This window comes from Engystomops pustulosus, chromosome 3 (genome assembly GCF_040894005.1).
Source record: "Engystomops pustulosus chromosome 3, aEngPut4.maternal, whole genome shotgun sequence".
NCBI lineage: Eukaryota > Metazoa > Chordata > Amphibia > Anura > Leptodactylidae > Engystomops > Engystomops pustulosus.
In genome coordinates, this window is record NC_092413.1 from 40,413,090 (window position 1) to 40,438,618 (window position 25,529).

General features: G+C 38.5%; 1 protein-coding gene across 4 annotated transcripts in view; it reads right to left on the reverse strand.

Moving 5' to 3' along the window:
• The window catches only part of LOC140121228 (protocadherin Fat 4-like), a 93,663-nt gene that overhangs the window by 14,883 nt on the left and 53,251 nt on the right, over positions 1–25,529 (reverse strand). For 2 of the 4 annotated variants that reach the window (XM_072140572.1, XM_072140568.1), the window contains exons 26-49: positions 23,698–23,841; positions 19,923–20,164; positions 18,140–18,249; positions 17,800–17,916; positions 16,421–16,557; positions 15,485–15,667; positions 14,391–14,488; positions 13,430–13,552; positions 12,231–12,413; positions 10,272–10,382; positions 8,584–8,688; positions 8,042–8,143; positions 7,073–7,165; positions 6,480–6,572; positions 5,901–5,993; positions 5,341–5,433; positions 4,754–4,846; positions 4,138–4,230; positions 3,621–3,713; positions 3,062–3,154; positions 2,475–2,567; positions 1,885–1,977; positions 1,178–1,270; positions 104–196 (exon numbers count right to left, since the gene is read on the reverse strand). In XM_072140572.1, the coding sequence (XP_071996673.1) occupies positions 104–196; positions 1,178–1,270; positions 1,885–1,977; positions 2,475–2,567; positions 3,062–3,154; positions 3,621–3,713; positions 4,138–4,230; positions 4,754–4,846; positions 5,341–5,433; positions 5,901–5,993; positions 6,480–6,572; positions 7,073–7,165; positions 8,042–8,143; positions 8,584–8,688; positions 10,272–10,382; positions 12,231–12,413; positions 13,430–13,552; positions 14,391–14,488; positions 15,485–15,667; positions 16,421–16,557; positions 17,800–17,916; positions 18,140–18,249; positions 19,923–20,164; positions 23,698–23,841 (2,771 nt within the window). The remainder of the gene's footprint in view (positions 1–103; positions 197–1,177; positions 1,271–1,884; positions 1,978–2,474; positions 2,568–3,061; positions 3,155–3,620; positions 3,714–4,137; positions 4,231–4,753; positions 4,847–5,340; positions 5,434–5,900; positions 5,994–6,479; positions 6,573–7,072; positions 7,166–8,041; positions 8,144–8,583; positions 8,689–10,271; positions 10,383–12,230; positions 12,414–13,429; positions 13,553–14,390; positions 14,489–15,484; positions 15,668–16,420; positions 16,558–17,799; positions 17,917–18,139; positions 18,250–19,922; positions 20,165–23,697; positions 23,842–25,529) is intronic. The other 2 variants (XM_072140569.1, XM_072140570.1) reach the window with 2 other exon arrangements.

Here is a 25,529-nt window from a genome sequence, read left to right on the forward strand (position 1 = left end):
TGAGTTTCAAAAAGAAATAAAATTGGTGTTCCGTACATTTCGGCATTCACCACAGGCCTTAATTGTCAAAATCTCTTTAAGGAGAACTCTTGAAGCGGTTTACCTTTTCACTACGATGTCCTCCTCAGTTTCTTCCTTTGTGACTGTCACAGTTTCCTCCGTCTGCTGGGCTGGAGACTCATCCGCTGCTTTGGTTCTGTTGTACGAAAAATCATACAATTGAACATCGGGAAAAATTGGAGTAATAAATTACACCATGGGGACAGGGACTGATTTGGCAAGCTCTGTGCAGCACTGCGTAATCTGTGTGCACTATATAAATAAAGAATTATTATTATTATTACACCGTAAATTTATGGTCAGTGGCATAACTAGAAGCTGATGGGCCCCAGTGCAATGTCTGTGCCAGGCCGCCGACTATAATGTATGGTTTATAGTAATAGTCTTCTCATATGGGAAATTGACACCATAAGGGCCCCCTAAACCTCTTGGGCCCGGGTGCAATCGCAACCTGAGAACCCCCTCAAGTTACGCCCCTGTTTATGGTGTAATGTAGGACTCCAATTTTTCCTGTTGTTCAATATGTAGAGGAATTGACACTTATTCAATGTTTGGGGATGTCAATGATATAGGATTCAGCCTTTGATATTGTGAGGATATATTTGATATTAATCATACAATTGTTTTCTTTTATCAGTTCTAAATAATCTATAATGGCAAAAAATCGTGGTCGAAAATTATTGCGGTCAAAGTTAAAAACACCACTTTTCCCTGAATAAACAATTTCTGCAATGTTTAAGAGAAAGCAGTCTTTGGCCTTCCTCGCGCTGGCATGTTTGTAGCTCGTCTATTAGAAACGGTTCCATTTTGTATCCGCATCTGTCTTTTTCACATCCCCCAAAATAAAAACTGATGGATAAACATTAGTTGGAAGGAACAACCTCTGGTTTATCAGTATCATCAGTGGAAAAATAAACTGACCGCACATTGGGGTTTTTTCTTTTGGCTCCCACAAGAAAGGCACCCCCAGCAATCCAGAGAGCAGGGGTCCTGATAATAATGAGGTATAATCAAGAATTCTGTAAGAAGCCCCAGGGACATTCTAGTAACATTTTACCTTTAAAATCTGTCTTTGTTGATCAGAGCCTCATGGCCTATCACAGTTGCTGTGGTTTACCTTTTCACTACGATGTCCTCCTCAGTTTCCTCCTCTATGACTGTCACTGTTTCCTCCGTCTGCTGATCTGGAGACTCATCCGCTGCTTTGGTTCTGTTGTAAGATAAATCATACAATTGTGTTCACAGAGTTCACTAGTTGGCTGGCTATATACTGAATGCAGGGGGCTGCCTGTATACAGGGAATGGCTGTCTGGCTTTATAAAGGGGATTGGCTGGTTATATACAGGGGACTGGCTGACTGGCTATATACAGGGCTGGCTGTCTATATACTGGGGGCTTGGGCTGGCTGGCTATATACTGGGGGGCTTGGCCTGGCTGGCTAGCTATATACTGGGGGCAGTGGGCTGGCTATCTATATACTGGGGGAGGCTATGATAAATCCATTTCCCTCACTAGGCTTATCGAACCAATAGGTTTTCCCAGTTTTTGTGTTAAAATTTGGTGACTTGGCCTATATTTGGGCCTAAATACCGTATCAAGTATATACAGTATAATTATATAATTATAATGAACGGGACCGGCATACTAGGTTAGTTTTTCCAGTCCTTTAGCCAGGGTTCATTTAGAGAGAGGAATTGGTGTACATTTAAGCATTATCGTGGATTTTGTCAGAAGCCCCAGAGACCTTTTCTAGTAACATTTTACCTTAAAAATCTGTCTTTGTTGATCAGAGCCTCATGGCCTATCGCAGTTACTGTGGTTTACCTTTTCACTACTATGTCCTCCTCAGTTTCCTCCTCTATGACTGTCACAGTTTCCTCCGTCTGCTGGTCCGGAGACTCGTCCGCTGCTTTTGTTCTGTTGTAAGATAAATCATACAATTGTGTTCAAACCCTTTTTATCAGTTTTAAATAATCTAATAAGACAAAAAAATGCAGGGAGAAAATGATTTCAGTCACAGATAAAAAAAAAAAATCAGTCTTAAAGAATTTCTACAATACTCAAGTGAAAGCAGCCTCAGGCCTTCCTCACATTTGCATGTCTGTTGCCCTTCAATTAGAAACTGATCCATTTTGTTTTCACAACAAAATAAAAATGATGGATTAACATTAGTTGGAAGGTAAACAGTTGGTTTCCCAGTATTATAAATGGAAAAATAAACTGATTGCACATCAGATTTATTGTGGCCCCACCAATCACAAGAATGCCCCCCCCCCCAGCAGTCCAGAGAGCAGGGGTCCTTATAATAATAAAATATAAATAAAGGATTCTGTAAGACGCTCCTATGGACCTTATATTGTAATCTGCTTTTGTTTATCAGAGCCTCATGGCCTATCACAGTTGCTGTGATTTACCTTTTCACTACGATGTCCTCCTCAGTTTCTTCCTCTATGACTGTCACCGTTTCCTCCATCTGCTGGTCTGGAGACTGATCCGCTGCTTTGGTTCTGTTGTAAGATAAATCGTACAATTGTGTTCACAGAAAGCATATATTTATAAAATAAAATATTTGCAGATTTATAAAACTTAAGCAATTTTTTTAAAAGAAAATCTAACATAAAAATCCATCATAATAAACCAGAGACATTTACTCCTAGATCCAGGAAACGTGACTCTGGTAATCTTCTTATATTTATTATCAATGGCCTCCTTTCTTCTAAAATCAACTTTTTAAACTATGCTAATGATGGTGTTGTTACCACAGCCCCTCCATGCTCTTCAATAACTGGCTATTACACTGCGCAAAGAGCTCTTCCCCTTGTCATGGTGCGAGATTACAGGAGGAAGAGGAAAGGGGAAACTCCTGAGGGAGCAGGGATGGACTTCAGTGTTAAATCTATGAAAGGTGTCATTTTGAGAAACCTAAATAAAAACATTTTACCTCAAAAATTAGCTTTTCCTAATCATAGCCTCATGGCCTATCACAGTTGCTGTGTTTTACCTTTTCACTACAATGTCCTCCTCAGTTTCTCCCTGTGTGCCTCCCCCAGTTTCCTCCGTCTGCTGGTCCGGAGACTCTTCCGCTGCTTTGGTTCTGTTGTAAGATAAATCATACGATTGTGTTCAAACCCCTTTTATCAGTTTTAAGTAATCCATGAAGGCAAAAAGAATGCAGGCAGAAAACTATTGCAGTCACAGATAAAAGCATAAATTTTCCCTGAATAGACAATTTTTGCAATACTGAAGAGATAGCAGCTTAGGCCTTCCTCACGCTGGCGTATTTGTTGCGTGTCTATTAGAAATGGTTCAATTTTTTTTTCCGCATCTGTCTTTTTCACATCCCAAAAAAATAAACTAATGGATTAACATTGGTTGGAAGGAAAAACCTCTGGTTTCCCAGTATCATCCGTGGAAAAATTGACTGCATATCAGATTTCTTTGCAGCCCCCAATTATCACAAGAATGGCACCCCCAGCAATCCAGAGCAGGGGTTCTGATAATAATCAGGAAAATCAAGAATTATCAGAGCCTCATGGCCTATCACAGTTGCTGTGTTTTACCTTTTCACTACGATGTCCTCCTCAGTTTCTCCCTGTGTGACTCTCCCAGTTTCCTCCGTCTGCTGGTCTGGAGACTCATCCGCTGCTTTGGTTCTGTTTTAAGATAAATCATACGATTGTGTTCACAGAAAACATATATTTACAAAATAATATATTTGGGCAATTTATCATCCTTTTACAATTTTTTAAAGGAAATCTAACATTAAAATGAAGCCTGATAAACCAGTGACACTTACTCATAGATCCATACACTGTGACTGTAGTACCGTAATCTTCTTATATTTGTTACCCATGGCCTCCTTCCTTCTAAGATCAACTATTAAAATTATGCAAATGATGGTATTGTTACCACAGCCCTTTCATGCTCTACATTAACTGGCTGTTACAATGTGCAAAGACCTCCTTCCCCCTACCATGGTGTGAGATTACAGTAGGAACCTAAATAAAAACATTTTACCTCAAAAAAATATTTTTGTTATTCAGAGCCTCATGGCCTATCAAAGTTGCTGTGGTTTACCTTTTCACTACAATGTCCTCCTCAGTTTCCTCCTCTATGACTGTCACTGTTTCCTCCGTCTGCTGATCTGGAGACTCGTCCGCTGCTTTGGTTCTGTTGTAAGATAAATCATACAATTGTGTTCAAACCCCTTTTATCAGTTTTAAATAATCTAATGAGACAAAAAAAAATAGAGGGAGAAAACTATTTCAGTCACAGATAAAAAAATTAAAATCAGTCTTCACTGAATAAAGAATTTCTACAATACTCAAGTGAAAGCAGCCTCAGGCCTTCCTCACATTTGCATGTCTGTTGCCCTTCAATTAGAAACTGATCCATTTTGTTTTCACATCAAAATAAAAATTATGGATTAACATTAGTTGGAAGGTAAACAGTTGGTTTCCCAGTATTATAAATGGAAAAATAAACTGATTGCACATCAGATTTATTGTGGCCCCACCAATCACAAGAATGCCCCCCCCCCCCAGCAGTCCAGAGAGCAGGGGTCCTTATAATAATAGAATATAATCAAGGATTCTGTAAGACGCTCCTAGGGACCTTTTATAGTAATATTTTACCATAAAATCTGTTTTTGTTTATCAGAGTCTCATGGCCTATCACAGTTGTTGTGTTTTACCTTTTCACTACGATGTCCTCCTCAGTTTCTTCCTCTATGACTGTCACCGTTTCCTCCATCTGCTGGTCTGGAGACTCATCCGCTGCTTTGGTTCTGTTGTAAGATAAATCATACAATTGTGTTCACAGAAAGCATATATTTATAAAATAAAATATTTGCAGATTTATAAAAGTTAAGCAATTTTTTTTAAAGAAAATCTAATATCAAAATCCATCATGATAAACCAGAGACACTTACTCCTAGATCCAGGCAACGTGACTCTGGTAATCTTCTTATATGTATTATCAGTGGCCTCCTTCCTTCTAAAATCAACTTTTTAAACTATGCTAATGATGGTGTTGTTACCACAGCCCCTTCATGCTCTTCATTAACTGGCTATTACACTGCGCAAAGAGCTCTTCCCCTTGTCATGGTGCGAGATTACAGTAGGAAGAGGAAAGGGGAAACTCCTGAGGGAGCAGGGATGTACTTCAGTGTTAAATCTATGAAAGGCGTCATTTTGAGAAACCTTAATAAAAACAATTTACCTCAAAAATTAGCTTTTCCTAATCATAGCCTCATGGCCTATCACAGTTGCTGTGTTTTACCTTTTCACTACAATGTCCTCCTCAGTTTCTCCCTGTGTGCCTCCCCCAGTTTCCTCCGTCTGCTGGTCCGGAGACTCTTCCGCTGCTTTGGTTCTGTTGTAAGATAAATCATACGATTGTGTTCAAACCCCTTTTATCAGTTTTAAGTAATCCATGAAGGCAAAAAGAATGCAGGCAGAAAACTATTGCAGTCACAGATAAAAGCATAAATTTTCCCTGAATAGGCAATTTTTGCAATACTGAAGAGATAGCAGCTTAGGCCTTCCTCACGCTGGCGTATTTGTTGCGTGTCTATTAGAAATGGTTCAATTTTTTTTTCCGCATCTGTCTTTTTCACATCCCAAAAAAATAAACTAATGGATTAACATTGGTTGGAAGGAAAAACCTCTGGTTTCCCAGTATCATCCGTGGAAAAATTGACTGCATATCAGATTTCTTTGCAGCCCCCAATTATCACAAGAATGGCACCCCCAGCAATCCAGAGCAGGGGTTCTGATAATAATCAGGTATAATCAAGAATTATCAGAGCCTCATGGCCTATCACAGTTGCTGTGATTTACCTTTTCACTATGATGTCCTCCTCAGTTTCTCCCTGTGTGACTCTCCCAGTTTCCTCCGTCTGCTGGGCTGGGGACTCATCCGCTGCTTTGGTTCTGTTTTAAGATAAATCATACAATTGTGTTCACAGAAAACATATATTTACAAAATAATATATTTGGGCAAATTATCATCCTTTTACAATTTTTTTAAAGGAAATTTAACATTAAAATGAAGCCTGATAAACCAGTGACACTTACTCATAGATCCATACACTGTGACTGTAGTACCGTAATCTTCTTATATTTGTTACCCAAGGCCTCCTTCCTTCTAAAATCAACTATTAAAATTATGCAAATGATGGTTTTGTTACCACAGCCCTTCCATGCTCTTCCTTAACTGGCTGTTACACTGTGCAAAGACCTCCTTCCCCCTACCATGGTGCGAGATTACAGTAGGAAGAGGAAGGGGGAAAGTGCTGAGAGAGCAGTGATGTACTTCAATGTTAAGATCAATGAAAGGTGTCATTTTGAGAAACCTAAATAAAAACATTTTACCTCAAAAAAATATTTTTGTTATGCAGAGTGTTTGCTGTGTATTACCTTTTCACTACAATGTCCTCCTCAGTTTCTCCCTGTGTGCCTCCCCCAGTTTCCTCCGTCTGCTGATCCGGAGACTCATCCGCTGCTTTGGTTCTGTTGTAAGATAAATCATACGATTGTGTTCAAACCCCTTTTATCAGTTTTAAATAATCCATGAAGGCAAAAAAAATACAGGGAAATATTTTTTTTCAGTCACAGTTTTCCCTGAATAGACAATTTCTGCAATACTGAAGAGAAAGTAGCCTAGGCCTTCCTCACGCTGGCGTGTTTGTTGCTCGTCTATTAGAAACGGTTAAATTTTTTTCCCGCATCTGTCTTTTTCACATGTCTTTTTAGTTGGAAGGAACAACCTCTGGTTTCCCAATATCATCACCGGAAAAATAAACTGACTGCACATCAGATTTCTTTGCAGCCCCCACCTATCACACGAATGGCACCCCCAGCAATCCAGAGCAGGGGTCCAGATAATAATAATAAAGTATTATCAAGAATTCTGTAAGAAGCCCCAGGGACCTTTTCTAGTATGATTTTATTTTAAAAATCTGCTTTTGTTGATCAGAGCCTCATGGCCTATCGCAGTCGCTGTGTTTTACCTTTTCACTACAATGTCCTCCTCAGTTTCTCCCTGTGTGACTCCCCCAGTTTCCTCCGTCTGCTGATCTGGAGACTCATCCGCTGCTTTGGTTCTGTTGTAAGATAAATCATACAATTGTCTTCACGGAAAGCATACATTTACAAAAATAAAATATTTGGGCAATTTATCATCCTTTTGCAATTTTCTCAAAGGAAATCTACCATTAAAATCCATCATGATAAACCAGGGACACTTATAGACACTCATAGATCCATACACGGTGACTGTGGTAATCTTCTTATATTTGTTATCCATGGCCTCCTTCCTTCTAAAATCAATTTCTAAAATGATTCTCACCCTCCCCTCCCCCGCCATGGAGTGCCTGGAGCTATGATTATGTGACCCTGGTTTATCATGCTAAATGGTAGATTTCTTTTTTTAAAAATGCATACAATTACTTGTGTTCTATAAATCAGACCAGGGAGACAAGTTTCTCATGGGTTCCTTCAAATTCTGTTCCCTAACAGCAAGACACTAGAGACTGAGACTGTTCTTATATACCTCTTACCAGGTGAGGAGTGGTTAAATTTCAGCACAATAACAATGACAAAGTATTCTTCCATAGACTTACACTTAGTCCACATAATTTTTTATGGCAGCAAGTTTCTAAGGTATAAACAACTTTCCAGACAGCACTGTCTCCTGACAGGCTTCTCATTAGTTAGAGATACACAGTCAGAAATGTCTCTCCTTGCTCATTAACCCTTTCTACTAGTCTATACAGATACAGTACTAATAAACAGAATGTACTTGTAAATCATGTACTTTATGCTGCACATTTACCCACAGCTTTTGACCTGTGTATGGTAATTCATTAAGCCTATGCTTGCTGACTAATAATAAGTATGCTTGATAGCGACAGTAGGATGCAACTGTACTCTCAAAAATGCATATTTCTTTTTGAATAACATTTTGTGCAAGGTCCGACCTCTTGATCTCAATATCAACATCTTGGAATTGGTCATTATTACTGCGTGATCCATATTCACTTCCATCATCTTGGGCAGCTTTAATATTTGGAGCCTCATCTCTACCAAAATAAAAGATGGAAATAAAAAAATTTAATAAAATGATTGGTGATTTTTTTTTTTTTTTATTCCATTGGGGAATGAGACTAGCATCATTTACTTTGCAATAAATTAAATAATTAGTAAAAAGATCCCATACACTTCAAATGTGGCACTTTAGGGGCATTACTATGCCAGAGAACTGGCGGACATGGCATATGAAAAGGCGGGGCCAAGTATACCCTATGTATATAGTATAAAAATCAGCATAGACTATAGCTGAAATCTCTGCCAGGTCTGACCTGGCCTTCCTGGTGGAGATCACTTCCAGATTTACTAAGAGGTTGGTTGGGTGATATTGTTGTCATCATTTCCAGATTCTGAGAAATCTGAATACAAATATAACTTTCCAAAAACAAAATAAACTCATTACTTATTACTAACATTTGATCCAAAGTCTCACCTCTTGATATTGTCACTACCGATCTGTTCATGTGTCCCAATCTCACTAAGAGTTCCAGGAGCAGAATCCTCTTTTATAATAGCCCCAGTATTTGGAGTGTCATCTCTAGCAAAGTGATGAAAGTGAAGTGAGTTTGTGATTTAAGTCAAAACTTCTTAATTTGTCTTAATTTATTTTGTTGTACAGTACAGTCTATTTTGTAGGTTACATTATGGTGAACTTTTGGGATGAAATTATTTGGATAGCAGCAAACAGAATGTTACTGTGTTTCTGTTTCTTAAATTTTTTTGTAAAAAACTGTGACATAAAGCATAACTGTAAAAGATATTTTTAGCAGAGCTGGAGAGAGCTTGTGACAACAATTCCAACCAATTTCAAACCGCTCAGCTAATCAGGTTACAGAATCGGTGTTAATGGTTGTACAGAGATCCAGAGCAAGACATGGGAGACACAACATTGGATCTCTGCATCACACGGTTATCTACTACATCACAAAGAAAAACATATATAAGATATATTAAAACATGTCAACATACACTATACAACACCTACATATGAATAAAAAGAACACATGGCAGCATCACAGAATGTGTACATAGAAATATATATCACACAGTGAAACTTCTCCAGAAGACCACCTCTCTGAGAGGATCCCCCCTAAAAGACTGTTTTTTAATCCAATTACTGATTTTTAAAAAAACATTGCCATTATATTTTAAGGAAGCTGCCCTCTATCTACAGACCACCACTTTCCTGTGCAAAGAGATCTGCTCATAGAGGTCGCACTTTGTTGTGTGTGCAGTATATGAAAGCCATTATTTGTGCATCCAAACTTTCATGCATACATATTTCTACTAGATTCAAACTTTTATGTATAGACATTTCTACTATATACAAACTTACACACATACACATTTCTAATACATTCACATTTTCAAACACATACAGCACTGCTACATACCATTCCTGGTATGTAATTGGATGATCTTAAGCATGTGATTAGCTTATGACATCATTGCAGGTCCGGGAGCTTTCTACATGCTGCCTGCCGAAATTCTCCTGCACCCAGCAGCTACTGTTCGTGAGCATGCATGCGCTAGTAACCCCATCCAACAACAGCCGCCCTTCTCATCTAGCTATGGATTATTATTATTATTATTATTATTATTACATGCTCACAAAGGCTAAAATTAGAAAATGCATTCATCTGCAGCCTATGAGATGGAGAGCAGTGAAGCAGGGAGACAAAAGTTGTTCTCTGCTGCATAAACTAAGAGGTGGGATCTGGTTGGGGATTCAGATTATTCCTGGTTGGATCCCACCCCTGTAAAATTAATCAGGCTGTGGTAGGCAATACTGGGACTCCAGGGCTCCCTCTCCTGGACAGGCCCTTGTCTGTAATCCCACTATCCTCCCTGATGGTGGCCTCGGCTGTAATAATTTTCAGGTCACATTTGCAGACCACCGATTACATATGAGGCCTTACTAGGTAATTTACACTGCGGTGGAGGGTAATTGCAAATATAAAAGTGTAATCCTAGAGAAATTACTCCTTTTTATATACTACACCTATCAAGGAATTTTTCAAGGGATAAAGTGATCGTTTTTATCTCAGGGATACTTCCCAAAAGTAATTGTGGACTGCATAGTGAAAAGTTCTTTAACTAAAATTTGATGAAAAGCCTTACCTTTTGTTTTCATCATTTTCAATATCTTTGCTTCCTTCATTCTTATTATTAGTTTCTGAAGGGAGCTCTGTCCCTCCATCCTTTTTAGAATCATTTTTTGCGGTTTTATCTCTATCAAAACAGGAAAATAATAAAAATAAAATATTTTATAATAATTGTTTTTGTGTTAAAATAGCATCAGGTATCAGGCTTCTAGTAACTTCTGTTATTGTATTTACAGAAAATGTATAACCTTTCAACACGTGAAACTAGACCAATTTTATATTGCCCATATACTGTACTGAAGCGCAAAGTTGGATGGACAATGAAATGATTTCAACAGAACCAACCAACTATCTTATATGTAAGGAGATGTACCAAAGAGCTGAGGAGTCTTCAGTACAGATAAGTCACATGTTGTTTTTTGAAGTGCATCCAAACCAATGCCCAACCCCTGGGACTACACAGAGGATTCTGTCAGGGTTCAAGGTAAGTTACAACACACAATTATATTATAATGCAAATGCTTAGAGAAACCAGAAAGGAATATGTGCAATGCAGGTGTAATAGGCTTCTACAACCTGTCTTTAGCAAAATTGAAGTCTCTGGTGACAGGTTCCCTAAATAGAGCAGAGTTTTACTTTACGTGGTGGTTTTACAACTTTTTATGCTACTTTGTAAAAAGCTACAGTTCATAAAGCTGGCCTTGCCACTAGCTAATAAAAAGTTACATTTGTTGGTTAGTGCTCTTCTATTTGATTAGCTTGAAATGTTTCTTGGAAATTTTGGGGGTCAAAGTTGTCTTTGTAGTAAATGTAGAAAAGTATATCTGGGAGAAGTCATCATGGAGATCTGGGCCAAATGGAGAAAAAGTAAGGAAATCTTAAAGGGAATCTACCATTTGCTTTTATGCATTATGAACCAAACATCAGTAACAACAAAAGCTCGCCGCTTCCTGGTATTACACGTGCTGGAGGTCCACACTTGCGCCTGTGTAGTTCATAAGAGAAGAAAAAACGAGTCTCCGCAACAGTGTAGGTTAAAAAGTGGCTGATGATTAAGGGTGCATTGAGCCCAAGAAACGCATAGGCTTTTATTCCTTGTGTGCAACTTTGGGAAAATGCTTGCTGTTTTTAATTGGAATTAAATTGAAATAAAGTCCTTCACAAGAAGAAGACAAAAGATTCTTTTAAACCTACACTGTTGCGGAGACTCGTTTTTTCTTCTCTTAGGAACCAAACATACCTTGAGAATGCTGTAGTGAAACTGATGCAGAAACATTTCTTGTTTAATCCCTGAACTAAGTGGTTTTGTTGAAAAACAATTATAAAATTATGATAATGAGGCTTTGACGCTCCTGTGGCTGCTCTTCTCTTACCCTAATTATACACTGCTCCAGCTTTATCCTGCCCAGCGTAAGCCGAGAATACGTAATTACTGTGTTGTCCTTGATAGGCATAAGTAATCAATAGCTGCACCATCCCCAGCTGCTGTGTATGAGTCAGATAACTTAGGTTAATTAGTCCTGTCTGGACAGTTCAGGCAGCTCTTTTATGTATGGCACCCAGCTTTCCCAAGGTCCTGAATTTTATAATAGTTTTTAGAGCAAAACCACTTGGTTCAGGAATGAAACAAGATATGTTTCTGCATCAGTGTACATCAGCTCCCAGCACATCAGACGTCTTAAAGCAGATGACAAATCAATCTTATCCTTCATTGTTTATTAGAATATTGCTTGAGGGTAAATTCCCAGCAACATCTGAATGTATCTTATCAAGCCAAGCTGTGGATTAATACATAATGATAAAGGGAAGACCTGTTTGTATCAATTTATAGGTTTGAAGATACTGGAGTACTATGGAGGCTCTATGCAGCCCTATTACAACTCTATACAAAACACAACTATGTGAATGAGCCCTTTATTGATGTTAATTGATTTTAATGAATCAAGAAAATAATCGACATTCAGTAAATATTTACCTTAATATTAAAAATGCTGCAGAAATAATGCCAACCAACAGGATCGCAACAAAACCCCCAATGACTCCTATAGCTGTTGGACTCAGGGGCAAATTGTTAGGTTGTGGTATGGTAACATCTATAGGTTTTCCAAATATTGAGCTCAGTTGCTTTTGGATTGTGAGTGTTTTATCCTTCAGCTTTCTGGAAGGAAGAGATGAGATTGTAATAAACATTGAAACATATATTTCTGTTTAAATAAATCTTAGTTTATGATAGGGGGTTTAGGTCTCACCTCTGATAGTTGTTTTCCTGGTTTAACTGAGTAGGCGTTACATTAAGCCACACCCCGGCATTACATTAAGCCACTCCCCCAACAAAATACTACACATTTTTCTGTCTTCCTCCAAGTTTGACACTATAAATACGGATAACGCAAGAAATATTTGACTCCCTTCCGGTCTGACAATACTTATATGAATGACAAATTCATCTGTTGCCATTCTGGTCTGACATTTAAAAACAAAAGGGAAAATGAAATATCTCATACACCTCCAAGTATGGAGGGGGTGAGGGGACCTATCTTTTGGATTGTGTCCAGATCATGGCTGCCATCTTAAAATTAATCAAGGTCAAGTTTTCCCAATGTGACGGTGGTCATGTAGAATATCATTTGCCAATTTCAGATTTCTAATATTATCAACTCCAACAATTCACATGCAGGTTTATAACCCTCTGTAGACTCCATTTCTGATCCTCAAATGTCCCAGAGCTTGTTGTCAAAGACAACTGATGATGTCTCCCATAGACGACAGGGGGATTCTGCTCCCTAATCTTTCACTTACCCTCAAAGTAGCAGACACAGAACATTCATTATGAACTAGTACGGAACAGTATGGATGTTAACTAAGTATGTCCCTGTCCTCAACTTGTCTACCCCCCACCTCTCCATCGACTGTTGACATGTAATTTACTACTTTATTGAGCTCCAGTCTAAAAAGCTGTAATCATTCATAGGGAAGGGGAGGAGAAAAGGACCCGGAGAAGTAGTTTCTCTTGTTACACATTTATGCAAATGTTGTCATTTCCCATTACCGAATTTAAATAAAAAAAATCAAATAAAGGTATAATAAAAAAATACAGCACCCATATTCACCCAGATTTCACTGCTATAGTTTCATACAAATGTTTGATATTAGTCTCTCACTGCTGAACTATACCTGGCAATGTCTTGCTTACTCTCGCCTTCAGCTTTAAATGTGATATCTGTGTCTTTCTTATTACTGGCATCAGAGTCTGCGCTGATGATTGTAACTTTCTTCTGCAGGGCATCCTCCAAGATCCTGGAATAGATAACGTTCAGAAGTAATGTTATAAAATAGCATCGGCATTCACTATTATTTTCGGTATGTACCGTAATCTAACTCAATTTAGAAGAAAAATTTGGCACATTGGGTTGACGTATCAAGCCTGCACCAGTTTTTGGCACACAAGGCATGAAAAGGTCGAAATTCCTGATGCATGCCATGAAATTTGCAACTTTTTGGCCTCTTTACCCTAATTCTGCCAATTTATAAAAGAGCAGGCAGGGGAAGAGACAAGCCAAGACAGGAACACCTTGGCCAGCCAGGTTTACTATGACCTGAGACAACGTGTGTGACAATTTTTCAGGCTGGCACACAACATGCCAATCTTAGTATGTCGGCCCCAGAGTATTTACAGTTTTGTCCATATGTCAATTTATCTTGGACATTGGATTTTACCCAAATCAAATGTACAGGGTGAAAATCTGCAGTAAAATGCATGTCAAATCCACATATACAGTTACGTAGGCAAACTAAAGCGCCAATCAGGAATTTAGAAATTAATCAGCGATTTCGTCTTCATTTATTATCCTGGACAACCTCTGAAAATGAATAGAGGTAACCATTAAAGAGTCTACAACTTTGGCTCCTGAGATATTCACAGTTGGACCTCCACTTATCTGCTGGTGATGGCTTATTCTCAGGACCAATCATATTCATCAACTCGACTAATATTTTAATCAATTTCACTTGAAAGATTTACATATTCCCTTTATGTTTGCATGTGCTGCTATAGGTTAACTATGTAGGTTGGATAATAATCTCCCTTTGGCTAAAACAGAAGAAGTGAAGGTATTATTTGCATGATCAATGGTACCTGGTGATTTTTGGAATTTGTTGCTTGACCTCATCTGATGTCTGATTTATTTTAAATTCCTCAACATCATCGGAAGAAGGTAGAGAGACCACTTGGACCTGGTAGATAAAGGCAAAAGAAAATACTTTGTACAATAAAGGATTTATTCAGTATTGTGTATATATTGGATGGATTCACCTACAAAGCCTTATATACTAGAGCAGTGATGGTTAACCTATGTTTAAGATGTGACACACCAAGACATTTTTGCTGACATACAGACAGCTGACAGCATCCAGAAGCAGGATAACTCTCCTGCTGAGAGTGTGGTTTAGTGCAGGGTCGTAACTACAGTGATAGCCGCCATAGCAGCTGCTATGGGGCCAGCATTGTCAGGGGACCCCATCAGCCAAACTACCACACTAAAAAGTCGAGGATGTGCACCATTATACACATATTATGCTGCATATTGTACAGTATAATATTTATGTAACATATATGTGATGTATTTATGCTGTAGCTGTGATGTGTATATACTGTATGTGTGTATACGGTACTTGTATACTTCTCACCAACTATTAGTTGGCTTAGTTTATGCCAGAAAATGGTGCCAAAATTCTGGTATATTAGCATTATTTTTGGCTCACTGACCTTTAGGCCCAAATCACGTCATTTGGTAAATCTACCCCTGTATATGCTGTATGCATGTGTATCTCGCCTTATTATGTCGGGTGTTCACATACATCAGCTGTTATGTGTCATTTATTTATTTTTTTTAATTTAAAATTTTTTTGCACAGATAAAATAGTACAAATTCTAAATGTTTTATGTATTTTATCATCTCTGAATCACTTGTATGACACACAGTATTAAGGGCTCATTCACATGGCCGTGTGCTTGTCCGGACTGGATCCTAAGCGAGCACAGGACCGGGAGGAGGGAGCGCTTGTCACTCCTTCCCCCTCCATAGACAGAAGAGCGGCCACGTGACCGGAAGCTGTTAAAATCAATGGGGGCCATGATCTAATCTCATATCATGCAACCAGATTACGTCCCTCATTGCGGCCGTGTGAGTGAGGCCTAAGTAAATAAAAGTCATGAGAAAAGCTCCACACCTGAACCGTGGTTTCATCAAAAAGTCCATTGCTGTCTGTAACCTTTGCTTTGAAGCGAAAAGTTCCAGTTTTTCCTGCAACTTGGGAAACTGAAATCTGTCCTGTGTATTTGTCAATATGAAACTCTTCCCCTGGCTGATTCATCAGGCTGTAGATCAGTGGCATTGAACCTTTACTTGTAGCCTTAAAAAATAAAATAGTTATAAAATGGATATATGAAAAATATATGTTTTTTTTTCATAAATCTTAATTGTCACCGATTTTTACACCATAAACTTTTTGCATAACAAATTAACAATACCAGTGAGCTTTACCAAATACCCTATCTGGATGCTTCATTGTTACCTATCATCCTCGCACCTGCCTTCCTAATCTACTTATTTCTCTGAGATCTCTACTGAATTCAGTCTTGCTAGCAAGGCGGACAGAAGATCACTGACATGTCAGCTTAGATAGAAGCTCTATGCAAAATGAAGGGCGATCTGCTAGGACTTAACACATAAACACCCAGCTTTTATAATATTTGTTAGAAAGAAAAGATCTTTTATGAACCATTGGAGACCACAAGAAGGTTTATCTATTTATGGAAAGTGCAAAGACCTTTTTTGCAGTGTCCATAAAAAAAGACTTCATAATGTTAAGAATTTTGTGTGGTTTTAGTGAAAAATAATAATAATCTTTATTTATATAGCGCCATCATATTCCATAGCGCTTTACAAATCATAGGGGACATATTCAAATAAAATATTACTTTACAGACTACAAACAGTCATATGGAGCAATAGGACCTAATGTAATGTTCAAAGTTCCACATTTTACCGTGAATGCACATTTAGGTGTAGACTTATAGTAATCAATTTTTTTCAAATAAAATCTGTAAAAACATTTCATGGTGTTGGAAAACCCCTTTTGTTTTGGAAACATGCGACCTCATACCGTGACTTTAATGACCGGAAATCCAGGTGGAAGGTTATTTACAATGGTGGTAGTATATAGTTTTTCCTTAAACATTGGACCCTCTTGGAAGTTGGGAACAGTTATATGTAATTCAGCCATATTAGGAGGCAGTGGACCTGTGGGTATAAAACAAAAGCTTCTTTATTGCACAATCATCAACAGATAACGTGGCATCACCTATATCTGATATGGGATTGGAAGATGTGGGGACTAGTAGTATTTTTGTATCAGTTTTTATAAAAATCCAATGGAGGTGTAATAAATGGTAACTGATAGGGGTATAAATTGTACATCTCAGCACCTGGCCCTTCAATGGGGCAAAAGGGGGCCACATAACACTAGTGTAATAAATGGCACATGGTATCTAAAAGTCATGTTGTGGCTTTGAGCTGTTTGTATTGAATTTGAACTTCAGAGCTGGGTCCACATTTGGCTCCCCTCCCTCCCCCCCACCTCGCACTGTCCTGAATTTTCATCACTAGCTTTGACCCAAGATCATACACATATTGCAACAAGGTCAAAATCAGAGGTGTACCCTTATGGTTTTCAGTAGTCACAGTTCCTAAGTCTACACTACAAGACCACCTTACCACAATAATAATGATTTTTATACTTTTAATAATACTTTTTTATGCCCTTATGTCCAACATCCTATGTTATTCAAAATCTATGTCTAACATCTGTATATATCTATATATACCACAAGAAGGAGCATTTACAATACAGAAGCTGCCAGACACACCTCTCTGAAAGATCAAGAAAGGAAATCTACTGTCTGATTCATACTCATTCATACTAAATCCACTTTGCATACAGATACAAGATCTGGCATTGTAATAGTTTTTTATCTAACTTTTTTATATACAGGAGATAATGAGCTAGTGGGAAATATTTAATAAAAGGAGTCATGGGGATGTGTGTGTGTGTAGTGGGGGGGGGGGGGTAAACTGAGTGTATGGGTAGTTGTTAGAATATGGTGGAGATGAGGATACTGAGGGGGTTAGTCATTATAAGAGGTTGAGAGGTAATGGTATGTGTCGGAGGTTGGAGATCTTGCACGTAGCAAAGCTGTGAGTCTGCCTGTAACAGAGGTATGTGTGTGCGATTGTAGCTGAACTATGTGTGTGCATGAATGTAGCAGAGCAGTTTGTAAGTGTGAACGTATAAGAGACATCGGTGTGTGCTTGTAGCAGAGCTTTTGCAGATCTATGTGTTACCACCAGGAATTGGTGTCCAATATAGTTTTCTTTTTTTTTTTATGTCCAAATCTGGAGTGAGTCTTAGGGTAAGATGAATCTTATAGTCTGAAAAATACAGTAATTTGTCATGCACAGAACTCATAGTGTATAGCACTAGACCTTGGGTCTCTGGGGGTGTATCTGCCTCCACAGTAATATCATAGGACGGTTTTCCATCAACCTTAAATTTTTCTGTTGTCCATAGCTTTCCCGTTTTCTCATCCAAATAAAATTGACCTGCAAAATAAAGTAAGCTGAGATCAGGAGTTACAACATTTTGTTCTGATAACTGGTAGGAATTCCATGGCCCGGACCATGATCAATAATGTCTTTGAACATACCCCTATAGCTTTTGTTTTTTCTAAATACAACATCACCCAAATTCCTGACAAATTAATTTCCCCTAAACTACAGAGATATCAGATTTAGATGACTGAATTGTTTAGCTCATCATCCTCACCTCCTTCATTACCAGCCACAATTCTGTATGTGACATCTTTTCCAGAAGGTTTCTTAGCAGAAAATGTATAAACAGGTTCTTCTTTGGGATTATTTTCCTTAAGCACTGTGCTAAAAAAATAATGAAAAAGAAAAAATAATATGTTCAGAAGACTCTAGTTAAATACTCAAAAGAACAGTAAAAATAAGAGATACATAAATATATGTAAATATAAATATATAGTAAAATATACATTTAAATTAAAAATAATAATATAATATATTGCAGTCAAATACTTCGCAATCATAAATGTTATCAATCCCAGAGGTTGGGGCCAGTGCCAGCACTGTGCATATCTGGGCAAGTGCCGGGGGCCCAGAGCTGCTGGGGGGCCCACATAAGGCTGTACATAAGGGGTGTATTTATTGAATCCATAGGGTGTGAGGGGGCTTACGGTATATAAAATAAACATGAGGGCGGTGTATATAAAATAACCATGAGTGGGCTGTTTGGGATGATGTTTAGGGAATATTTTAGGGAACAGGAGACTGTTTTTGTTTCTGAATTTTTAATGCCTCCATGTGGCTTCACTGCAAAGGGGCCTACTGAGGCTCTGCCACCCAGGGGCCTACTGAAACCTGGAGCCGACCCTGCCAGAGGTAAAAAAAAATGCAGCACTTGAAGGTTAAAATCATTTTTATATACTGTGAAATCCAAAAGTACTAAGAAATCCTAATGGAGATAAATGATTTAGAAATCAGGTATATGTCATTTTCAAGCAGAGTATTCATATTGCAAATTTCTTTTTTCTTTCAGTTACTCATGGGAATCTCTTGATGGGTTTAAACATCGACTACATACATAAAAAATAAAGAAATTATAAAAGTTATTAAGGTTTGATGGAAAACCATCCTATGATATTACTGTGGAGACAGATACACCCCCAGAGACCCAATGTCTAGTGCTATACACTATGATTTACCCTATTTACACTATAGAATTTACCACTAATAACACAGAAAGAAGAAGACTGATGGAGGGGCAATAATGCAGCCGGGAATGAGGGAGGCTATTGGATATCTTTAGTTGACCACTGGTGACTAATTTGATTGCCCCAATGTATTGTTTTTTACACACAGTGATGTCACAGTACAGACATTATAGGGGTGGGAAACTGAGCTATTGCCTAGAGTCACACAAGAAAGCCAGGATTAAATTCAAACTACTGGTACTATTTTAAAATTGAATTGCAGCATTATGGTATATGGAGACAATATTATGTGGGTTTTTGATATTGCATCATTTTAAGTGGGTAGTATATGGTTGTAGCGTATTTTGGCAATAAATAGTGATCTTATGTCCTATATAAATGCCACCTAAAATGGCAAGTAGGAGGATCTTATTTTCATTTTAATTGGTTATATGATTTAATGTACAGGAGGTCACCTACTTAAGAACACCCGACTTACAGATGACCCCTTGTTACAAACGGACCTCCGGTAATTGGTAATTTTCTGTATTTTAGCCCCTGGCTACAATAAACAGCTATAATACTTATCAAAGGTGTCTGCAATTAAGATTTATTGTTAATCCTGTTTCTTATGACAATCCAACATTTTTAAAATCCAATTGTCCCAGAGACCTATAACATTTTTGGCTGGGGTTACAGTTATAAAATATACAGTTCCAACTTACATACAAATTCAACTTAAGAACAAACCTACAGAACCTTTTGTGTACGTAACTCGGGGACTGCCTACATTTAGAATGACACCTTTGCAATTTTAAAAAAAACACTTCATACCTTAATTCATTTGGGCTAAATTCTGGCAATTTTTTGTTGCTATTTAGCAAATCTACAATGACTGAGGCCATATCACTTAATGAAGGAGAACCTCTGTCTTTAGCGATCACTGTTAGAGTGAATTTTCCAGGCTTCAGATGATTTGTAGCAGTAATAAGTCTTCCATCGGTAATATTTTTAAATATGAAGAAACTGGATGAGGAGTCTGGTAACAGGGAATATTCAACAACCCCATTATCACCCTGCAAAAAATATATGTTCATTTTATAACATTGCCAATTCATTACTTCATACCTTTCCAATAGGATGCAAGAAGGCAATATGATAATTCAGTTATACTCATTGGGGGTATGTATCAGGACTTCTGTGGGGAGGGGCGTGGAGGGGGGGGGCAAGGCTGGCCAGGTAGAGCATAGCATAGACATAAACACTGCGCAGGCCACCGCTGGATACATCAAGAAGCAGGAGCCTTTTGGTGTATCAGGCTGTGCTGGATCCTCAGAAAGGCCATCAAACCCCCATTGTTTGAAGATACCCTTCTGTAAGGACTGCTACACAGACTCAGGGGCAATTTTAATTTTCTTTTACCCCCCTATGGTTGTGGAGATATCAGTCCCAGTATCTGACCATTATGTCTGTTCTATCAAATAGGAGGAGCTGGGTCTGGAGCTGGAGGCCTGCCTTATGATAATCTTCTATCATACTGTCCAATCAGTGGCAAACAGTGTCTAATTTCTCACTGCTCATCTACAGGCTGTGTTCATACATTGTATTAACACTCTACTAAAAATACATTTACATATGTTTACACCATACTTACAAAAATGCAATGTGACAAATTGCGATGTGAATGGGATGCAAATGCAATGGAAATGTGAGCGCGTTGTAAACACAAACACAAACACAATGTAAACACCCAATGCAACGGTGAGCATAGATAAATCACAGCTCACTACTGTTCTTCGTAGCTTCTTTGACATTACCTGCTCCTGATTAAACAGTATGAGTGAAGATTAGCATAAAACACACCTCCAGCTCAGCCCCAGCTCCTCCTCTCTGACAGAACACAGATTACAATGGTCAGATACTGGGATTGATATCTCCGCAACCATGGGATCTAGAAAGAAAAGTGCCCCTGAATCTGTGTAGCAGCCCCTACATGATGGTATGATAAACCTCACATGTGTAAGGTGGTGAAAGGTCCTCTTTAAGGTTCTACCATATACAAAGCATAACAATTATGCAAATGAAGAGCATATTTCATTATAGCATACTAGGTAATTCTCAATAGGGGGGATTTATATTCTGATTTATCATAGAGGCAACAAATTAATATAGCAGCTGTACACCACAATTTTGCTACAGAGATGTGTATAACAAAGAGAAAATTTTAGTAGACTGTTTTTCCAAGACACTAAACATTGATGATCAATAGACAGAAGCGTCAGCCCAGGAGGTTACAGGTATCCAAACAAATGCTATTGTATAAAGTCATTATTTCTTCCCATCTGCCTTTCAGAGGAGGGCATTTCCACCAAATGTGGATCATAGATCTATGAGCTGTGGTACTTGGCCAGTACATGTCTGAGACTCCCAGAAAAATGCAATGGAGAAGCAGTGGAGTCTTATAGAATCTGGATAAACATCACACTATGTATTTATGACTATATTGAATATGTAGAAACTAAATAAAGATGACAATAATATCTACAAAAGTCAACATGCCAGAAATCAATGGGCATTATATAATAAACATAAAAGTTTAAGCATGATAAACCAGGGACACTTACTCATTGATCCAGGCACTGTGACTGGGATAATATTCTTATATATTATATTCTTCCTTCTAAAATCAACTTTTAATTTGTGCTGAGTCTGAAGGGCTCTGTGGGGTTACCAGAGCCCCTCGGTGCTGTAGCTTCACAGGCTGAGCATGTCTCACCCACCCTCCTGCTTTCTCCCTCCTTCTTCTGCTTGTGTAATCTAGGGGAGGGGAGACCTGCTCTGGAACAGCCTCTGAAGCTACAGCACTGAGGGGCTCTGGAAACACTCCACTCATTAGCATAATTGTCAAAGTTTACTTTTGAAGGAAGGAGGCCATGGATAACAAATATAAGAAGATTATATTATGGTTTATAATGAGGGATTTTGATGGTAGATTTTCTATAAAAGGCAATTTCTGGTCGCAAAATGAGAGACTGATTCGGGAATATAAGTTTCTTAAGTTTTGTGCCACCCACTACCAAAGACTCAATTTTAAAAGGGAATCACGACTCACTACAACACTCCTGAGATAGTGGGGTCATCAGAGACCCTAGAGCAGTGATGGCAAACCTTTTAGAGACCGAGTGCCCAAACTACAACATAGACCCGCTTATTTATCCCAAAGTGCCAACACAGAAATTTCATTTATGATTTATACTCCCTTCTCTGTCACCGTTTTCATTGATACCAGCACCTGAGGACACCAATAAAGCAGAAAATAGTCCCAGGTAGAGCTGTCACTTTAAATTACCTCTGTGCACAGCAAGTCCTGGGCTGTCTGGGACTGCAGGAAGATACCTGGAGTCATCTCTGGTGATGGCCTGAGTGCCCACAGAAAGGGCTCTGAGTGCCGCCTCTGGCACCAGTGGCAAAGGTTAGCCATCACTGCCCTAGGGTCATTAAATTAGAGACAATAATGCACATATGGTAAACCACCGTATATAATCTCCATCGATAAGCGCGGTCACTTGTCACTTTTTGCTGTGAAATTCTAGTCAGCAACTTATAAAATCCACAGCATATAGATCTGCCATTTTATGCAATGGAAGACCCTGTTCTCTTGGATGTCTTGATACTTTGATATGGAATATGTTCCAAAATAAATGTGGAAATATTATTGTCTGAACCCATGTGAACCCCACAGAGCCCATAAAACACCTTTGCAATTTATTGTGAATGGGGACTATGAGCCAGACTTTATATCCTACTAAAATAACAAACCACAGAAATGTGGTGGAAAGAGTGGATGTGTAAAGTAGAAGGTTACCAGAAGATTGCTGTTTGGTACTGGCATCAGGCATTGACAATAATTTAAAGGAAATATATTTTTTATGCATTATGAAGCAAACATACCTTGAGAATTCTCTAGCTACACTGATGCAGGAACATATCTTGTTTAATCCCTGAACTGAATGGTTTTGCTGAAAAAACAATTATAAAATTATGATAATGAGGCTCTTTCACTCCTTTGGCTGCCCCGGTGCTCTCCTCTTACCCCAATTATGCACTGCTCCAGTCTTGTCCTGCCCAGTATAAGCCAAAATATGTAATCACTGTGTTGTTCCTGACAATAATTAATTGCTCCACCATCCCCTAGCTGCTGTGTATGAGTCATCCTGCTCAGGTTGATTATTCCTGTCTGGACAGTTCAGTAATAGGTTTATGTACTTTGTCATAGTTATTTGAGCAACACCACTCGGCTCAGGGATTAAACAAGATATGTGTCTGCATCAGTGTTGCTACAGCATTCTCAAGGTATGGTTGGTTCATAATGCATAAAACAGATTTACTTTAACTAAATAACATAAAGACTATAATAAAAAAAAAATCTAAATAACATGAGAAATCTACAAGGCAAACTATTCAAGAAACAATCTGGTGTAAACAGTGCCATATAAGTGGAGCCATAGAATACCTGGATACTTCCATAAACTGCTGCCAACAACTTATCTATTTTTTAAGGTACATGAAGCCATATCAAGTTCTAACACACACAGAGATATGTATATACCTCATCTCTGTCTGTTGCATTCACAGTTATCACAGGGGATCCAGCCGGACTGTTCACATCTAGTTTAGCAAAGTAAGTTTTCTGTGTAAATTGTGGAGCGTTATCATTTTCATCCAATATGTAGACAGTAAGATTAGTTCTAGTCTGAAAGACAGAAATCGATCATTAGGCAGTGAAATAAATTGTGGTGCACATATTTTGCAAATACAGGCGGTCCCCTACTTAAGGGCACCCGACTTACAGACAACCCATAGTTACAGACAGACCCCTGTGACCTCTGGGGAAGCTCTCTGGATGCTTTACTATATTCCCAGACTGCAATAATCAGCTGTAAGGTGTCTGTAATGAAGCTTTATTGATAATCCTTGGTCCCATTGGAGCAAAAAATGTTTAAACTCCAATTGTCACTGGGCCCAAAAACTTTTTTGTCTGGATCTACAATTATAAAGTATACAGTTTCGACTTACATACAAATTCAACTTAAGAACAAACCTCCAGACCCTATCTTGTACGTAACCCGGGGACTGCCTGTAATACAATTGGTTTTTTTCCATTCATAGAGCTTCATAATGACTTGTTTTCATGCAGTATCGGCCTATAGTTTCTATTGTCACATAGGACTTTGTTCACTTCTATTCAGTTATTTACATGTATGATGCAGGGATTCTGAAGATGACTCAGTCTTCATGCAGAGGTGGGGTTTGCTGCATATTGCATTAAAGGAAACCTACCACTTGAAGTGGTAGGTGTAAGAAGGACATACCGAGCACCAGCTCAGGGTGAGCTGGTGCCGGAGCTTATTTTTGTTAGTGTTTTAAAACACTTTTTAAACTTTATAGCCGAAGCTGCTTCGGCGCAGGGAGGTATGCGCTCGGCGTTTACCATGCGCGCAAACGTGCGCGCGGCTACATAGGAAGTGAAGGAGAGCCGCGCACACGGTAAGCTCCGAGCGCGTACCTCCCTGTGCCGAAGCAGCTTCGGCTATAAAGTTTAAAAAGTGTTTTAAAACACTAACAAAAATAAGCTCCGGCACCAGCTCACCCTGAGCTAGTGCTCGGTATGTCCTTCTTACACCTACCACTTCAAGTGGTAGGTTTCCTTTAACCCTGCCAATAGACGCCCCAATATTTGTTGCGATCGTCATTCCCCCAAACGTCATCAGCAGGAGGCAAACGGTAGCCATGACAGCCTTGGGTCTTGACTGTCTGGTTTCTACAGTTTTGTGACAATGAGCCAGTGGCTCATTGTAATTCGTTCTGTTAAAATTCCATATACTACAGTATATGGTAGGTAGGATCAGACCATCTAGGGTTAATGTACCCTAGAGGGCCATAAAAAATAGTAAAAATTAAAAAAGTAAAAAAAAAAACATATACTTTTTCTTTAAGAACTTAAAAATTCAAATCACCCCCCTTTCCCTAGAACTGATATAAAACATAAAAAACTGTAAAAATCAAAAACACATTAGGTATTGTCATGTCCAAAAATGACCGATCTATCAAAATATAAAAACGGATATTCCCAGCAGTGAACCCCATAACGGAAAATAACATCCAAATGTCGCACAGTCCTCAAAATGGTAGCATCGAAAACATCAGCTCATTTAACAAAAAATGACACAGCTCTGTACACTAACGTATGAAAAAGTTATTAGTGTCAGAAGATGGTGACACACATTCGTTTAATTTTTGAAAATGTATTAAAAGGCAATAAAACCTGTATAAATTTGGTATCACCGTGATCGTACCGAACCAAAGAATAAAGCAGAGGTGTTATATGGAGCGATGAGTGAAAGTCTTAAAAACTGAGCCCACAAGAAAGTGAAGCAAAGG